We start from the raw sequence: 16,988 nt of genomic DNA on the forward strand, positions 1-16,988 counted from the left end.
ATGGATGAATTCTCATTAAATACCGACTTTCTGAGGCAGATATATCAGTTGTAAGAGCTCCTTATTTTCATTGATATGCATCAATTGTAAGTTTTTAGCACAGTCTATTTTTCCACCTGTAATTCATCAGTGGGTTTTCTTTTCCTTTAAATATAGTTTAAACTCATTAAAAATGGAGACATATAACAGAGGCAGCATTGTTGTTTGTGCTCATTAAAGCACCTTTTTAAAGTTTGCTCTTCACCACTTGGTGAAAAAAAAATCACATTGCTGTTAATTTAAGGTGTTGTTGCTCTTCATCAGTGCAGTGAACATTACAAAATCTGCTTTATGAGGTCAAATAACCAGAATTAACATCAAAGCAAAAATGATTAATTAATAAAACAGACATCCTCTTATTGAAAGAATGGAGCCAACCATTCATAATGTATGCCACTTAATGAATATTGCACGTTGCATGCAACTTCCCGACCTACAGTATGACACAGAAACAAGGAATGAAATGTATGCACGCACACATACAAGCAGAAATGCACAGAAATGTTGTGATGCTTAAACTCAGATGCCCCTTTCAATTTATGCACCTTTTTTTCTTCTGTGTGAGGATCAGTGACGTTCCTCCTGGTGGTCAGCGTTTAACAAAACCTTAAGTCACAAGTAGCAGAGAGGTGAAACATGGGGTTGGGGGGAACATACACACAAAACACACACATGCAAAATGGCTTAATTTCTGCATCCATCCATCAAGATATATTTTAGTCTGTTGTATTTTTCCTTTTAAGTGCAACAAAATGGACATACAGAAAGAAGGTTATGATACCATATAAATACTGTAGATATACACCTTTTGTATTGTAAATTGTGTATATTATATAGTGGGATGTTCTATAAGGAGACAGCAAAAAGGAAGCAGCAATAAAATGATAAGATTGCTGCTCCGTTGAAACATGTTGAGATCCTTTACATCCCCTAGTTTGTCATGCAGTATAAACAGACATCACTTTAAACTAAATGACAGAAAATAACTTTTCCAAGTGCTCACAGACAGAAACAATGACAGGATTACCACCTTTTGTTCTTGTTGTCTTAATTCACCAAAGCAGAGGGTTGTAAGAGAATATGGCAAGCTAAACCAAAGGTGTGAATGCTGTCAATTTTTTTTTTCTGTGCATGTGCAGCACGACAGCGGATGAAGAAAAAAGTAGTTTTTGGGAGAGTGAAAGGGTTGGACCTAGTCGTTGATCCTCAGCTTGAAAGACACTCTTCCAGCAAACTTGTCCCTTTCGCCTCCAGTGGGAATGTTGTTGGCGTTGATTTTGCACTCCACGTTGATGTCTTCATTTCGAGTGATGTTGAGAAACTTGATGGCAACCAAAGGCTGAGAGTAGTTCACCTACACAAAGGGGGGGGGGGGGGGGGTCCATCAGGTTTTACGCCAAATCTGACACTACTCTCACAGCCTCATTCAAATAGTTATAATTAAATATAGAAATATACAGTATGAGTGTAATCTCTCTCTGTGTGTGTTTTGTAAAGTGAAATTTGGGTAGGATTGCTCTTAAATATAACCAGTTACTGAATACAAAATACAATTGGAATACAGTATACATAAATATTTGTTTAATATTTGTTTAATGCTAAAATACCCTCGGCTGTATGACCATTGTGTTTTATATTACACCTGAGTGGATCCTTGTCATTTGATTGGTGCATTGAATGTCACGTGACATGGATTATTCATTCCATTTGTGTTGCATCATTTAGCGTGCAAATATGGTTCCATTTACCATGCAAATTTGGTTCCATACGTTTTGTACCATTGTATGCTGCGAACCCCGCCCACGCACACACTATGGGAACGGCATTTAGCTAAACATGGTGGAGTTTGTTTTGCTGATGGATGACAATTTCAACAAGCTAATCGATGGTGCTAATTCTTCTAACACACACACACACACACACACACACACACACACACACACACACACACACACACACACACACACACACACACACACACACACACACACACACACACACACACACACACACACACACAAAATCAAATCCACTATGCCATAAGCCGTCTGGAGGCATGAAGAGCTGTTAGGATGAACAGCTGGACTAATTTCTAATGCGATTTTTCGCTCGACTGAGGAAGTACACAAAGTCTTTTGGGTGGGGGGGAGTATCACGAACTATCTAACTGTTTTTCCAAGTTGACTGAGAACAATTTTGGACTCTTATTTAAAGTTCATGTTGGACTGCTGATGCCAAAGCACCTGTGATGAACACCAAAATGTAAGTCCCTTTTCTGCTGTTTATAAATGAATATAATATCAAATGGCAAACATCCATTTTAACCATTATATAAAGCAAATAATGAATGTTTTTACATTCTTTCAGTGGAACAAATATTTGATTCGTTGATTCGACTTCACCTCGTTGAATGGAACATTCCATCTTTCACCTCATGAAATATTCATACCATTGAACTCATAAACATTCATTATTTGTATACTGTATTACCAGTTGTTTAATTAATTTTTAAGATCCTATTGTCTTACGATGCAGAACCCCCCCCCCAGGTGTGTTATCAGATTACAGAAACAGCATTTTCAGTTTTAGAAGTGTTTATTTGTCGTTAGCTTTTACATAATAAATAAGCATGAGTAAAGTATTCCTTTAACTTTAACTAGTAATGACTTCATGACTTTCTTTGCTAATAAAATTTTAACTATTAGAGAAAAAAATTACTCATAACCATCCCAAAGACGTATCGTTATCTTTGGCTGCTTTCAGTGATGCCGGTATTTGGTTAGACTCTTTCTCTCCGATTGTTCTGTCTGAGTTATTTTCATTAGTTACTTCCTCCAAACCATCAACATGTCTATTAGACCCCATTCCTACCAGGCTGCTCAAGGAAGCCCTACCATTAATTAATGCTTTGATCTTAAATATGATCAATCTATCTTTGTTAGTTGGCTATGTACCACAGGCTTTTAATGTGGCAGTAATTAAACCATTACTTAAAAAGCCATCACTTGACCCAGCTATCTTAGCTAATTATAGGCCAATCTCCAACCTTCCTTTTCTCTCAAACATTCTTGAGAGGGTAGTTGTAAAACAGCTAACTGATCATCTGCAGAGGAATGGTCTATTTGAAGAGTTTCAGTCAGGTTTTAGAATTCATCATAGTACAGAAACAGCATTAGTGAAGGTTACAAATGATGTTCTTTTGGCCTCAGACAGTGGACTCATCTCTGTGCTTGTCCTGTTAGACCTCAGTGCTGCTTTTGATACTGTTGACCATAAAATTTTATTACAGAGATTAGAGCATGCCATAGGTATTAAAGGCACTGCGCTGCGGTGGTTTGAATCATATTTATCTAATAGATTACAATTTGTTCATGTAAATGGGGAGTCTTCTTCACAGACTAAGGTTAATTATGGAGTTCCACAAGGTTCTGTGCTAGGACCAATTTTATTCACTTGATACATGCTTCCCTTAGGCAGTATTATTAGAAAGCATTGCTTAAATTTTCATTGTTACGCAGATGATACCCAGCTTTATCTATCCATGAAGCCAGAGGACACACACCAATTAGTTAAACTGCAGGAATGTCTTACAGACATAAAGACATGGATGACCTCTAATTTCCTGCTTTTAAATTCAGATAAAACTGAAATTATTGTACTTGGCCCCACAAATCTTAGAAACATGGTGTCTAACCAGACCTCCAGTAATACTGTGAGAAATCTTGGAGTCATTTATGATCATGATATGTCCTTCAATGCGCATATTAAGCAAATATGTAGGACTGCTTTTTTGCATTTGCGCAATATCTCTAAAATTAGAAAGGTCTTGTCTCAGAGTGATGCTGAAAAACTAATTCATGCATTTATTTCCTCTAGGCTGGACTATTGTAATTCATTATTATCAGGTTGTCCTAAAAGTTCCCTGAAAAGCCTTCAGTTAATTCAAAATGCTGCAGCTAGAGTACTGACGGGGACTAGAAGGAGAGAGCATATTTCACCCATATTGGCCTCTCTTCATTGGCTTCCTGTTAATTCTAGAATAGAATTTAAAATTCTTTTTCTTACTTATAAGGTTTTGAATAATCAGGTCCCATCTTATCTTAGGGACCTCATAGTACCATATCACCCCAATAGAGCGCTTCGCTCTCAGACTGCAGGCTTACTTGTAGTTCCTAGGGTTTTTAAGAGTAGAATGGGAGGCAGAGCCTTCAGCTTTCAGGCTCCTCTCCTGTGGAACCAGCTCCCAATTCGGATCAGGGAGACAGACACCCTCTCTACTTTTAAGATTAGGCTTAAAACTTTCCTTTTTGCTAAAGCTTATAGTTAGGGCTGGATCAGGTGACCCTGAACCATCCCTTAGTTATGCTGCTATAGACTTAGACTGCTGGGGGGTTCCCATGATGCACTGAGTGTTTCTTTCTCTTTTTGCTCTGTATGCACCACTCTGCATTTAATCATTAGTGATTGATCTCTGCTCTCTTCCACAGCATGTCTTTTTCCTGATTCTCTCCCCTTAGCCACAACCAGTCCCAGCAGAAGACTGCCCCTCCCTGAGCCTGGTTCTGCTGGAGGTTTCTTCCTGTTAAAAGGGAGTTTTTCCTTCCCACTGTTGCCAAGTGCTTGCTCACAGGGGGTCATTTTGACCGTTGGGGTTTTTCTGTAATTGTTGTATGGCTTTTGCCTTGCAATATAAAGCACCTTGGGGCAACTGTTTGTTGTGATTTGGCTCTATATAAATAAAACTGATTTGATTTGAATTGATTTGATTTTTTAAAAGAGCGGACGTTAGCTTTGAATTAGTGGACGTTAACGCTTTCCTGCGAATTTCAAGACCCTGGCAGTAATAGGACTGGACTTATGTTGAGCACGGATGGACGCAAAGCCTTCACAATACCTGATGGCCATATTTGTTGTCCTCAGGTAAAAAAAAAAAATCATTTTTTGCCAGCATCATAAGGCCATGTGTATACACAGTCCTCTTTTTTTAAATGCCAATCATTGTTTAATTGGGTGCACATGGACAAGTCTTATTTCCACTCCAACCTTCAGCTATGAGTGAACGTAGACATATCCTCAAATAATTATTTGCATACCAATCCTCTCTGGGTCTAACACTCTAATGCTGTAAAGATGTATGGAGAAGAATCCTTGGAAACCTAAATAACCACATGGGCTGATTATGATGTAGAGCCAGAACAATCTCTGTCTCTTTCTCATCTTATAGTTACATTAGCACAGACTTCCAACATTGCCAGAGCAGCCATCATGACATTATGACTGACTGTTACACACAACCACATCTATTTATAGCAGCAACAATCATCAAAAAATATAATAATAACACTGATAGCACACCCACATTTCAAAGTATCAGGCATGCACAAAAAAAAAAAAAAAAAAAAAAGTAAAAAAGGACTTTTAAACAGTCAAGTTCATTAAGAATAAAATACCTGAACTTATTTCTATAAATGTAGCCCTTTTCCAAAATATTACCATGGAACTGTAAATGTCAGGAAAAAATAAACAAAACAACAACAACAAAAAAAACGCAACTCCGTTTCCAATCAATGTTGTGATGCTGAAGCTGCTGCTTTAAATGAAAATATACTCCCTCTCTGAAGAGAGAGGAATCTTCTGTGGCGCATGTCACAGAAGTCCATGATGGGACACTTTAGCCCTAAATTTTGCTTATAGCAAGATAATTTCTTCATGCACAGTCATAGAATTGTGAAACTTTGAAGATATTTAACTTGAAAGGCTTGCTATAATTAACTTGCATAACGTGCATGCATAACGTGCATGCATAACGTGCATGCATGTTCAAATTATTTCAGACAGTATGACCCCTTAAATGAATTCTGTTTATATTAAGTAGAGACTGTTACCTGAGCTTTCTTGCCATAGTAAGGGTAGTACATGAGGTTGAAAGTGCCATTGACAGGGAAATACATTATATCTCCAATCTTGTCAGTGTCTTCCCTCTGTGGGTGTGAACACAGTGAATCAGTTATTATTATTGTTGCTCAATGTAGGAGTCTAATTTCCCAACATGCCCATCTTCTCTGTAAAAAAAAAAAAAAAAGAAAGCGGAGAAACGCTTACCATTTAACACAACTTTTGATTGGTGCAACATCTGTCACTTGTTCATGTGGGGCAGCGAAAGATTTTATACAAGAAAACAGATTAAATCTAAACCTGAGTCTCACATGCCTTCTTCCACACTGCAGCTAAAGTTTCATATCCTCTTTTTAAGAAAATCCCTTTCTGTTCCTATGCACAGTTTGTCTTGCTTGACACAAGGTGTCTTGGTAACTTCCCTCACTAATATACGGTGGCTGGGAAGTGCAAAAACACTTTTACAAACGGTGGTACATTCTCCTTTTGTCACAATCTGTCATTTGGTACATTCTCCTTCCGTCACAATCTGTCATTTGGTACATTCTCCTTTTGTCACAATCTGTCATTTGGTACATTCTCCTTTTGTCACAATCTGTCATTTGGTACATTCTCCTTCCGTCACAATCTGTCATTTGGTACATTCTCCTTTTGTCACAATCTGTCATTTGGTACATTCTCCTTTTGTCACAATCTGTCATTTGGTACATTCTCCTTTTGTCACAATCTGTCATTTGGTACATTCTCCTTCCGTCACAATCTGTCATTTGGTACATTCTCCTTCCGTCACAATCTGTCATTTGGTACATTCTCCTTTTGTCACAATCTGTCATTTGGTACATTCTCCTTTTGTCACAATCTGTCATTTGGTACATTCTCCTTTTGTCACAATCTGTCATTTGGTACATTCTCCTTCCGTCACAATCTGTCATTTGGTACATTCTCCTTTTGTCACAATCTGTCATTTGGTACATTCTCCTTTTGTCACAATCTGTCATTTGGTACATTCTCCTTTTGTCACAATCTGTCATTTGGTACATTCTCCTTTTGTCACAATCTGTCATTTGGTACATTCTCCTTCCGTCACAATCTGTCATTTGGTACATTCTCCTTTTGTCACAATCTGTCATTTGGTACATTCTCCTTTTGTCACAATCTGTCATTTGGTACATTCTCCTTTTGTCACAATCTGTCATTTGGTACATCCTCCTTCCATCAGAATCTGTCATTTGGTACATCCTCCTTCCATCAGAATCTGTCATTTGGTACATTCTCCTTTTGTCACAATCTGTCATTTGGTACATTCTCCTTCTGTCACAATCTGTCATTTGGTACATTCTCCTTCCGTCAGAATCTGTCATTTGGTACATCCTCCTTCCATCAGAATCTGTCATTTGGTACATTCTCCTTTTGTCACAATCTGTCATTTGGTACATTCTCCTTTTGTCACAATCTGTCATTTGGTACATTCTCCTTCTGTCACAATCTGTCATTTGGTACATTCTTCTTCCGTCAGAATCTGTCATTTGGTACATTCTCCTTTTGTCACAATCTGTCATTTGTTACATTCTCCTTCAGTCAGAATATGTCATTTGGTACATTCTCCTTCAGTCAGAATATGTCATTTGGTACATTCTCCTTCAGTCAGAATATGTCATTTGGTACATTCTCCTTTCGTCAGAATCTGTCATTTGTTACATTCTCCTTCAGTCAGAATATGTCATTTGGTACATTCTCCTTTTGTCACAATCTGTCATTTGTTACATTCTCCTTCAGTCAGAATATGTCATTTGGTACATTCTCCTTTTGTCAAAATCTGTCATTTGGTACATTCTCCTTTTGTCACAATCTGTCATTTGGTACATTCTCCTTCAGTCAGAATATGTCATTTGGTACATTCTCCTTCAGTCACAATCTGTCATTTGGTACATTCTCCTTCCGTCAGAATCTGTCATTTGGTACATTCTCCTTTTGTCAAAATCTGTCATTTGGTACATTCTCCTTTTGTCACAATCTGTCATTTGGTACATTCTCCTTCAGTCAGAATCTGTCATTTGGTACATTCTCCTTTTGTCACAATCTGTCATTTGGTACATTCTCCTTCCGTCACAATCTGTCATTTGGTACATTCTCCTTTTGTCACAATCTGTCATTTGGTACATTCTCCTTCAGTCAGAATCTGTCATTTGGTACATTCTCCTTCAGTCAGAATCTGTCATTTGGTACATTCTCCTTCAGTCACAATCTGTCATTTGGTACATTCTCCTTCAGTCAGAATCTGTCATTTGGTACATTCTCCTTCCGTCAGAATCTGTCATTTGGTACATTCTCCTTCCGTCAGAATCTGTCATTTGGTACATTCTCCTTTTGTCAAAATCTGTCATTTGGTACATTCTCCTTTTGTCACAATCTGTCATTTGGTACATTCTCCTTCAGTCAGAATCTGTCATTTGGTACATTCTCCTTTTGTCACAATCTGTCATTTGGTACATTCTCCTTCCGTCACAATCTGTCATTTGGTACATTCTCCTTTTGTCACAATCTGTCATTTGGTACATTCTCCTTCAGTCAGAATCTGTCATTTGGTACATTCTCCTTCAGTCAGAATCTGTCATTTGGTACATCCTCCTTCCATCAGAATCTGTCATTTGGTACATCCTCCTTCCATCAGAATCTGTCATTTGGTACATTCTCCTTTTGTCACAATCTGTCATTTGGTACATTCTCCTTCTGTCACAATCTGTCATTTGGTACATTCTCCTTCCGTCAGAATCTGTCATTTGGTACATCCTCCTTCCATCAGAATCTGTCATTTGGTACATTCTCCTTTTGTCACAATCTGTCATTTGGTACATTCTCCTTTTGTCACAATCTGTCATTTGGTACATTCTCCTTCTGTCACAATCTGTCATTTGGTACATTCTTCTTCCGTCAGAATCTGTCATTTGGTACATTCTCCTTTTGTCACAATCTGTCATTTGTTACATTCTCCTTCAGTCAGAATATGTCATTTGGTACATTCTCCTTCAGTCAGAATATGTCATTTGGTACATTCTCCTTCAGTCAGAATATGTCATTTGGTACATTCTCCTTTCGTCAGAATCTGTCATTTGTTACATTCTCCTTCAGTCAGAATATGTCATTTGGTACATTCTCCTTTTGTCACAATCTGTCATTTGTTACATTCTCCTTCAGTCAGAATATGTCATTTGGTACATTCTCCTTTTGTCAAAATCTGTCATTTGGTACATTCTCCTTTTGTCACAATCTGTCATTTGGTACATTCTCCTTCAGTCAGAATATGTCATTTGGTACATTCTCCTTCAGTCACAATCTGTCATTTGGTACATTCTCCTTCCGTCAGAATCTGTCATTTGGTACATTCTCCTTTTGTCAAAATCTGTCATTTGGTACATTCTCCTTTTGTCACAATCTGTCATTTGGTACATTCTCCTTCAGTCAGAATCTGTCATTTGGTACATTCTCCTTTTGTCACAATCTGTCATTTGGTACATTCTCCTTCCGTCACAATCTGTCATTTGGTACATTCTCCTTTTGTCACAATCTGTCATTTGGTACATTCTCCTTCAGTCAGAATCTGTCATTTGGTACATTCTCCTTCAGTCAGAATCTGTCATTTGGTACATTCTCCTTCAGTCACAATCTGTCATTTGGTACATTCTCCTTCAGTCAGAATCTGTCATTTGGTACATTCTCCTTCCGTCAGAATCTGTCATTTGGTACATTCTCCTTCCGTCAGAATCTGTCATTTGGTACATTCTCCTTTTGTCAAAATCTGTCATTTGGTACATTCTCCTTTTGTCACAATCTGTCATTTGGTACATTCTCCTTCAGTCAGAATCTGTCATTTGGTACATTCTCCTTTTGTCACAATCTGTCATTTGGTACATTCTCCTTCCGTCACAATCTGTCATTTGGTACATTCTCCTTTTGTCACAATCTGTCATTTGGTACATTCTCCTTCAGTCAGAATCTGTCATTTGGTACATTCTCCTTCAGTCAGAATCTGTCATTTGGTACATTCTCCTTCAGTCACAATCTGTCATTTGGTACATTCTCCTTCAGTCAGAATCTGTCATTTGGTACATTCTCCTTCCGTCAGAATCTGTCATTTGTTACATTCTCCTTCAGTCAGAATATGTCATTTGGTACATTCTCCTTTTGTCAAAATCTGTCATTTGGTACATTCTCCTTTGTCACAATCTGTCATTTGGTACATTCTCCTTCAGTCAGAATCTGTCATTTGGTACATTCTCCTTTTGTCACAATCTGTCATTTGGTACATTCTCCTTCCGTCACAATCTGTCATTTGGTACATTCTCCTTTTGTCACAATCTGTCATTTGGTACATTCTCCTTCAGTCAGAATCTGTCATTTGGTACATTCTCCTTCAGTCAGAATCTGTCATTTGGTACATTCTCCTTCAGTCACAATCTGTCATTTGGTACATTCTCCTTCAGTCAGAATCTGTCATTTGGTACATTCTCCTTCCGTCAGAATCTGTCATTTGGTACATTCTCCTTCCGTCAGAATCTGTCATTTGGTACATTCTCCTTCCGTCAGAATCTGTCATTTGGTACATTCTCCTTTTGTCACAATCTGTCATTTGTTACATTCTCCTTCCGTCACAATCTGTCATTTGGTACATTCTCCTTTTGTCACAATCTGTCATTTGGTACATTCTCCTTTTGTCACAATCTGTCATTTGGTACATTCTCCTTCAGTCAGAATCTGTCATTTGGTACATTCTCCTTCCGTCAGAATCTGTCATTTGGTACATTCTCCTTCCGTCAGAATCTGTCATTTGGTACATTCTCCTTCCATCAGAATCTGTCATTTGGTACATTCTCCTTCCGTCAGAATCTGTCATTTGGTACATTCTCCTTCCGTCAGAATCTGTCATTTGGTACATTCTCCTTTTGTCACAATCTGTCATTTGGTACATTCTCCTTTCGTCAGAATATGTCATTTGGTACATTCTCCTTCCGTCAGAATCTGTCATTTGGTACATTCTCCTTCCGTCAGAATCTGTCATTTGGTACATTCTCCTTCCGTCAGAATCTGTCATTTGGTACATTCTCCTTTTGTCACAATCTGTCATTTGGTACATTCTCCTTCCGTCAGAATCTGTCATTTGGTACATTCTCCTTTCATCAGAATCTGTAATTTGGTACATTCCCCTTCCATCAGAATCTGTCATTTGGGACATCACCTTTCCGTCAGAATCTGTCATTTGGGACATCCCCCTTCCGTCAGAATCTTTCATTTGGTACATTCTCCTTCCGTCAGAATCTGTCATTTGGTACATTCCCCTTCTGTCAGAATCTGTCATTTGGTACATTCTCCTTTCGTCAGAATCTGTCATTTAGTACATTCCCCTTCTGTCAGAATCTGTCATTTGGTACATTCTCCTTTCGTCAGAATCTGTCATTTGGGACATCCCCTTTCCGTCAGAATCTGTCATTTGGTACATTCCCGTTCCGTCAGAATCTGTCATTTGGTACATTCCCCTTCCGTCAGAATCTGTCATTTAGTACATTCTCCTTTTGTCACAATCTGTCATTTGGTACATTCTCCTTTTGTCACAATCTGTCATTTAGTACATTCCCCTTCTGTCAGAATCTGTCATTTGGTACATTCTCCTTTTGTCACAATCTGTCATTTAGTACATTCTCCTTTTGTCACAATCTGTCATTTAGTACATTCCCCTTCTGTCAGAATCTGTCATTTGGTACATTCTCCTTTTGTCACAATCTGTCATTTGGTACATTCTCCTTCTGTCACAATCTGTCATTTGGTACATTCTCCTTCCGTCAGAATCTGTCATTTGGTACATTCTCCTTTTGTCACAATCTGTCATTTGTTACATTCTCCTTCAGTCAGAATATGTCATTTGGTACATTCTCCTTCAGTCAGAATATGTCATTTGGTACATTCTCCTTTCGTCAGAATCTGTCATTTGTTACATTCTCCTTCAGTCAGAATATGTCATTTGTTACATTCTCCTTCAGTCAGAATATGTCATTTGGTACATTCTCCTTTTGTCACAATCTGTCATTTGTTACATTCTCCTTCAGTCAGAATATGTCATTTGGTACATTCTCCTTTTGTCAAAATCTGTCATTTGGTACATTCTCCTTTTGTCACAATCTGTCATTTGGTACATTCTCCTTCAGTCACAATCTGTCATTTGGTACATTCTCCTTCCGTCAGAATCTGTCATTTGGTACATTCTCCTTTTGTCACAATCTGTCATTTGGTACATTCTCCTTCAGTCAGAATCTGTCATTTGGTACATTCTCCTTTTGTCACAATCTGTCATTTGGTACATTCTCCTTCCGTCAGAATCTGTCATTTGGTACATTCTCCTTTTGTCACAATCTGTCATTTGTTACATTCTCCTTCCGTCACAATCTGTCATTTGGTACATTCTCCTTTTGTCACAATCTGTCATTTGGTACATTCTCCTTCAGTCAGAATCTGTCATTTGGTACATTCTCCTTCCGTCAGAATCTGTCATTTGGTACATTCTCCTTTTGTCACAATCTGTCATTTGTTACATTCTCCTTCCGTCACAATCTGTCATTTGGTACATTCTCCTTTTGTCACAATCTGTCATTTGGTACATTCTCCTTTTGTCACAATCTGTCATTTGGTACATTCTCCTTCAGTCAGAATCTGTCATTTGGTACATTCTCCTTCCGTCAGAATCTGTCATTTGGTACACTCTCCTTCAGTCAGAATCTGTCATTTGGTACATTCTCCTTCCGTCAGAATCTGTCATTTGGTACATTCTCCTTCCGTCAGAATCTGTCATTTGGTACATTCTCCTTCCGTCAGAATCTGTCATTTGGTACATTCTCCTTTTGTCACAATCTGTCATTTGGTACATTCTCCTTCAGTCAGAATCTGTCATTTGGTACATTCTCCTTCCGTCAGAATCTGTCATTTGGTACACTCTCCTTCAGTCAGAATCTGTCATTTGGTACATTCTCCTTCCGTCAGAATCTGTCATTTGGTACATTCTCCTTCCGTCAGAATCTGTCATTTGGTACATTCTCCTTCCGTCAGAATCTGTCATTTGGTACATTCTCCTTCCGTCAGAATCTGTCATTTGGTACATTCTCCTTCCGTCAGAATCTGTCATTTGGTACATTCTCCTTCTGTCAGAATCTGTCATTTGGTACATTCTCCTTTTGTCACAATCTGTCATTTGGTACATTCTCCTTCAGTCAGAATCTGTCATTTGGTACATTCTCCTTCCGTCAGAATCTGTCATTTGGTACACTCTCCTTCTGTCAGAATCTGTCATTTGGTACATTCTCCTTCCGTCAGAATCTGTCATTTGGTACATTCTCCTTCCGTCAGAATCTGTCATTTGGTACATTCTCCTTCCGTCAGAATCTGTCATTTGGTACATTCTCCTTTTGTCACAATCTGTCATTTGGTACATTCTCCTTCCGTCAGAATCTGTCATTTGGTACATTCTCCTTCCGGCAGAATCTGTCATTTGGTACATTCTCCTTTTGTCACAATCTGTCATTTGGTACATTCTCCTTTCGTCAGAATCTGTCATTTGGTACATCCCCCTTCCGTCAGAATCTGTCATTTGGTACATTCTCCTTTCATCAGAATCTGTCATTTGGTACATTCCCCTTCCATCAGAATCTGTCATTTGGGACATCACCTTTCCGTCAGAATCTGTCATTTGGGACATCCCCCTTCCGTCAGAATCTTTCATTTGGTACATTCTCCTTCCGTCAGAATCTGTCATTTGGTACATTCCCCTTCTGTCAGAATCTGTCATTTGGTACATTCTCCTTCCGTCAGAATCTGTCATTTAGTACATTCCCCTTCTGTCAGAATCTGTCATTTGGTACATTCTCCTTTCGTCAGAATCTGTCATTTGGGACATCCCCTTTCCGTCAGAATCTGTCATTTGGTACATTCCCGTTCCGTCAGAATCTGTCATTTGGTACATTCTCCTTCCGTCAGAATCTGTCATTTAGTACATTCCCCTTCTGTCAGAATCTGTCATTTGGTACATTCTCCTTTCGTCAGAATCTGTCATTTGGGACATCCCCTTTCCGTCAGAATCTGTCATTTGGTACATTCCCGTTCCGTCAGAATCTGTCATTTGGTACATTCTCCTTTCGTCAGAATCTGTCATTTGGTACATTCCCGTTCCGTCAGAATCTGTCATTTGGTACATTCTCCTTTCGTCAGAATCTGTCATTTGGTACATCCCCCTTCTGTCAGAATCTGTCATTTGGTACATTCTCCTTCCGTCATAATATTTGCTGCATGTTATTATCATATTATGAAATTTCAAACCAGAATTGGCAGCCATGTTGGATTCTTCCTTGGCTCCTGTTTGTATATACGTGTCAATTATGGTGCTTGTTTGATCATTTGAACAATCCTTCTGATCTTTGCGGTGATCTGATTTTACCTGCTGTTCTTGGATTTTGCACAAATTATTGAAATGAAAATGCACCTTTGTGTTTTTTTTGTTTTTTTTACAGATAGCTACAATCTACAGTATCGTTCTTATGAATATAAGTTTAATCCAACTGCAACATAAAAACCAGTTTCTGTCTATCCTTACCCATTCATGTTTGCCAACTCTGTATTTCTGAGAACAGGTCAAAGCAACCCGATCTCACGGCACTTTGTGATGGCATCATAAAGTGTAAATTAATGTATGGTTCGCGATCCCATCACGAAAATGTGGTGCTTTTTCTGACGGGAGCACAAAATGCAGGGTAATGCTGGGGGGGGGGGGGGGGGGGGGGGGGTAGGATTAGGGGAATGGAGAGGGTTATGCAATGTGCAGCAAATAATTGTTGAAAAAAAAAAGATATACAGTATATGAAAGGGAATGGAGGTGGAGAAGCACAGGAATCGTGGATGGGCTCAAATCCAGATTATTGTGTTAAGCCAGTGGTGTCCAAACTATTCCAGAAGGGGCCGAGAGGGTGCAGGTTTTCTTTGCAGCCACTGACTTCAGCAGGTGATTTCACTGATTAACATCCCTTTGAACAGGTGGGATAAATTCATCAGTGAAATCACTTGCTGGAGTCAGTGGCTGCAAAGAAAACCTGCACCCTCTCGGCCTTTCTGGAACAGTTGGGCACCACTGTGTTAAGCCTTTCATTTTGAAAAATAAAGATTACCTTTGCACCACAGGTAACATATGGACTCTGCAAATCACTCTCTGGCAACAGCCCAATCACCTGGCGAGAAAGAAAAAACACAGGTCCTGCCCCATGTGCATTTGAGTCCCTTAATAATACAGACTAGAAACACAAACCGATGTTAAAATAAAAAAAAAACATTAACTAGTGTCTGTAATCTTATGCTTTCTTTCACGGTGTTAACCTTTCCCTCATTGTTGACCAAATGCATGATCTCAGCCACTCCATGTTGCCTAGCAACAGTATCTCATTTTCATTCCCTCTTTCTCTTTCATACCCGATTCAGCTTGATGATGATGCATGGTTTGCCCTCCTCGTATCCATAGGAACTGTCCCTGATTCCAGAGCAGTCGCCCAGGATGGTGCGGTTGAACTGACAGGAGCGCTTTGGGTTGTTCTTCACATTGCCGCTGTCCTCCTGCAGGAAGTACTGATCTGGGGTGCACGGGTCATTTTTCTGCGCCTGGATCGAGTCATTGTAAGCTGTAGGAGAGAGCGGGGAGGGTGGGAGGGGGGAGGTTAAACATGACTCAACTAAAACCCTGACACGAGGCAATCAGCAACCTACTGACAATAAAGGAATTATCTGTTATTAGGTAAAACAATCCACAGTGGATCCTAGGATAATCCACAGCAAAGTGTTAAAACAGAAAGACAGACTTACGTTCAAGAATGTTGTTCAGCACCTGAGTGTAAGTGTCCCAACTCTCTGTTCTCTTGATGCTATAGATGATTTCAAAGGCATCGTTTGCTTTGGCATTGGGTCTGATCACCATCCCTGTCACAGCCAGAGACACAAAGAGTGGGCGAGGCTGCAGCACAGGACTGTGACCCGCATTCATGCCAATCTTATCACTATTCACTGCACCTGGTGTGGCGAGTCTGTCCTGCCAGGTGGGTTTGTGTTCATCCAAGGTCTGCAGCATGACGTACATGGTGAGTGCAAACAAGCCGGCCAGGAAGATGTAGAAAATGACATAGAAGAGAAGGATAAGACCTGCAAACGATGACAGAGTAGTCTTATCGCATCATGGAATAACAAAAGCACAAAGGAACAGAAAGTTGGATATTTTGGATTTTTACTCTGGGTAGGAAGTGCTGAAGCGTTAACAAGCTTGTAGTGTAGAAAATTGTTTTTATCTACTTTTTACAGCTAATTATCACTGGAGCTCGATATTTAACCCCTTCAAAGTTACATTTTCAGTGTGTGTTCATTGATTTAATTTACCCCCCCCCCCACCAGCTAAATTTAGGCCGAGAATAGTTATTTTTCAATTGCTCTGACATATGTAAAAGAAAGCCCATGTCTAGACCAGAGCCACCCAGGTTGTGGCTCCCGTTGATTTGGCCTGTCATGTTGTCCAGCATCACATTTATAGGTATTTTTATTTCTGCCCCAACAACGGTCCTTTTGGGCCCACATCAATCCCACATCTTACCACAATTTTACATGTAGAAATAATCGAAGTGCGCATCTCAGGCCGCGCGGTGTATTATGGGTAGACTAAATTTTTCGACTACCAACCCACAAGCTATGGCAGCAGAAAGCAGCAAGGAGTGTTGTGATTTGGATCATTTCAACCGCTGGAAAGTTGACGATTTAAAGTGTTTTTGTAAGCTCCGCGGATTGCCTGTTACAACCAGGACTACGTACGGCAGTGGACAGAAGCAGAAAGAAGAGCTGGCTGTGCTTGCATGTGCTGCATTGTTACAGAAACTACCGTTAGCGCCGAAGAGAGAGCCGCTGTCGAAAATGACCAGTCCTTGTTGATAGTTGGAGACAAACAAATTTCTGACCCCTTGAAGGCAACTGACGGATGGTTAGACGAAGTCCAG

The 16,988-nt window shown here is 39.4% G+C and overlaps 1 protein-coding gene across 1 annotated transcript in view; it reads right to left on the reverse strand.

Annotated features, from left to right (window-relative positions):
- Positions 1–583: 583 nt before the first annotated feature.
- Positions 584–16,988, reverse strand: part of atp1b2b (ATPase Na+/K+ transporting subunit beta 2b) — a 44,367-nt gene continuing 27,962 nt past the window's right edge. Inside the window, exons 3-8 of the mRNA XM_034178640.1 lie at positions 16,021–16,149; positions 15,817–15,930; positions 15,430–15,635; positions 15,132–15,191; positions 5,925–6,020; positions 584–1,393 (exon numbers count right to left, since the gene is read on the reverse strand). Of these exons, the coding sequence (XP_034034531.1) occupies positions 1,232–1,393; positions 5,925–6,020; positions 15,132–15,191; positions 15,430–15,635; positions 15,817–15,930; positions 16,021–16,149 (767 nt within the window). The 3' untranslated portion in view covers positions 584–1,231. The remainder of the gene's footprint in view (positions 1,394–5,924; positions 6,021–15,131; positions 15,192–15,429; positions 15,636–15,816; positions 15,931–16,020; positions 16,150–16,988) is intronic.

Source organism: Thalassophryne amazonica, chromosome 9 (assembly GCF_902500255.1).
Source record: "Thalassophryne amazonica chromosome 9, fThaAma1.1, whole genome shotgun sequence".
NCBI classification, from domain to species: Eukaryota; Metazoa; Chordata; class Actinopteri; order Batrachoidiformes; family Batrachoididae; genus Thalassophryne; species Thalassophryne amazonica.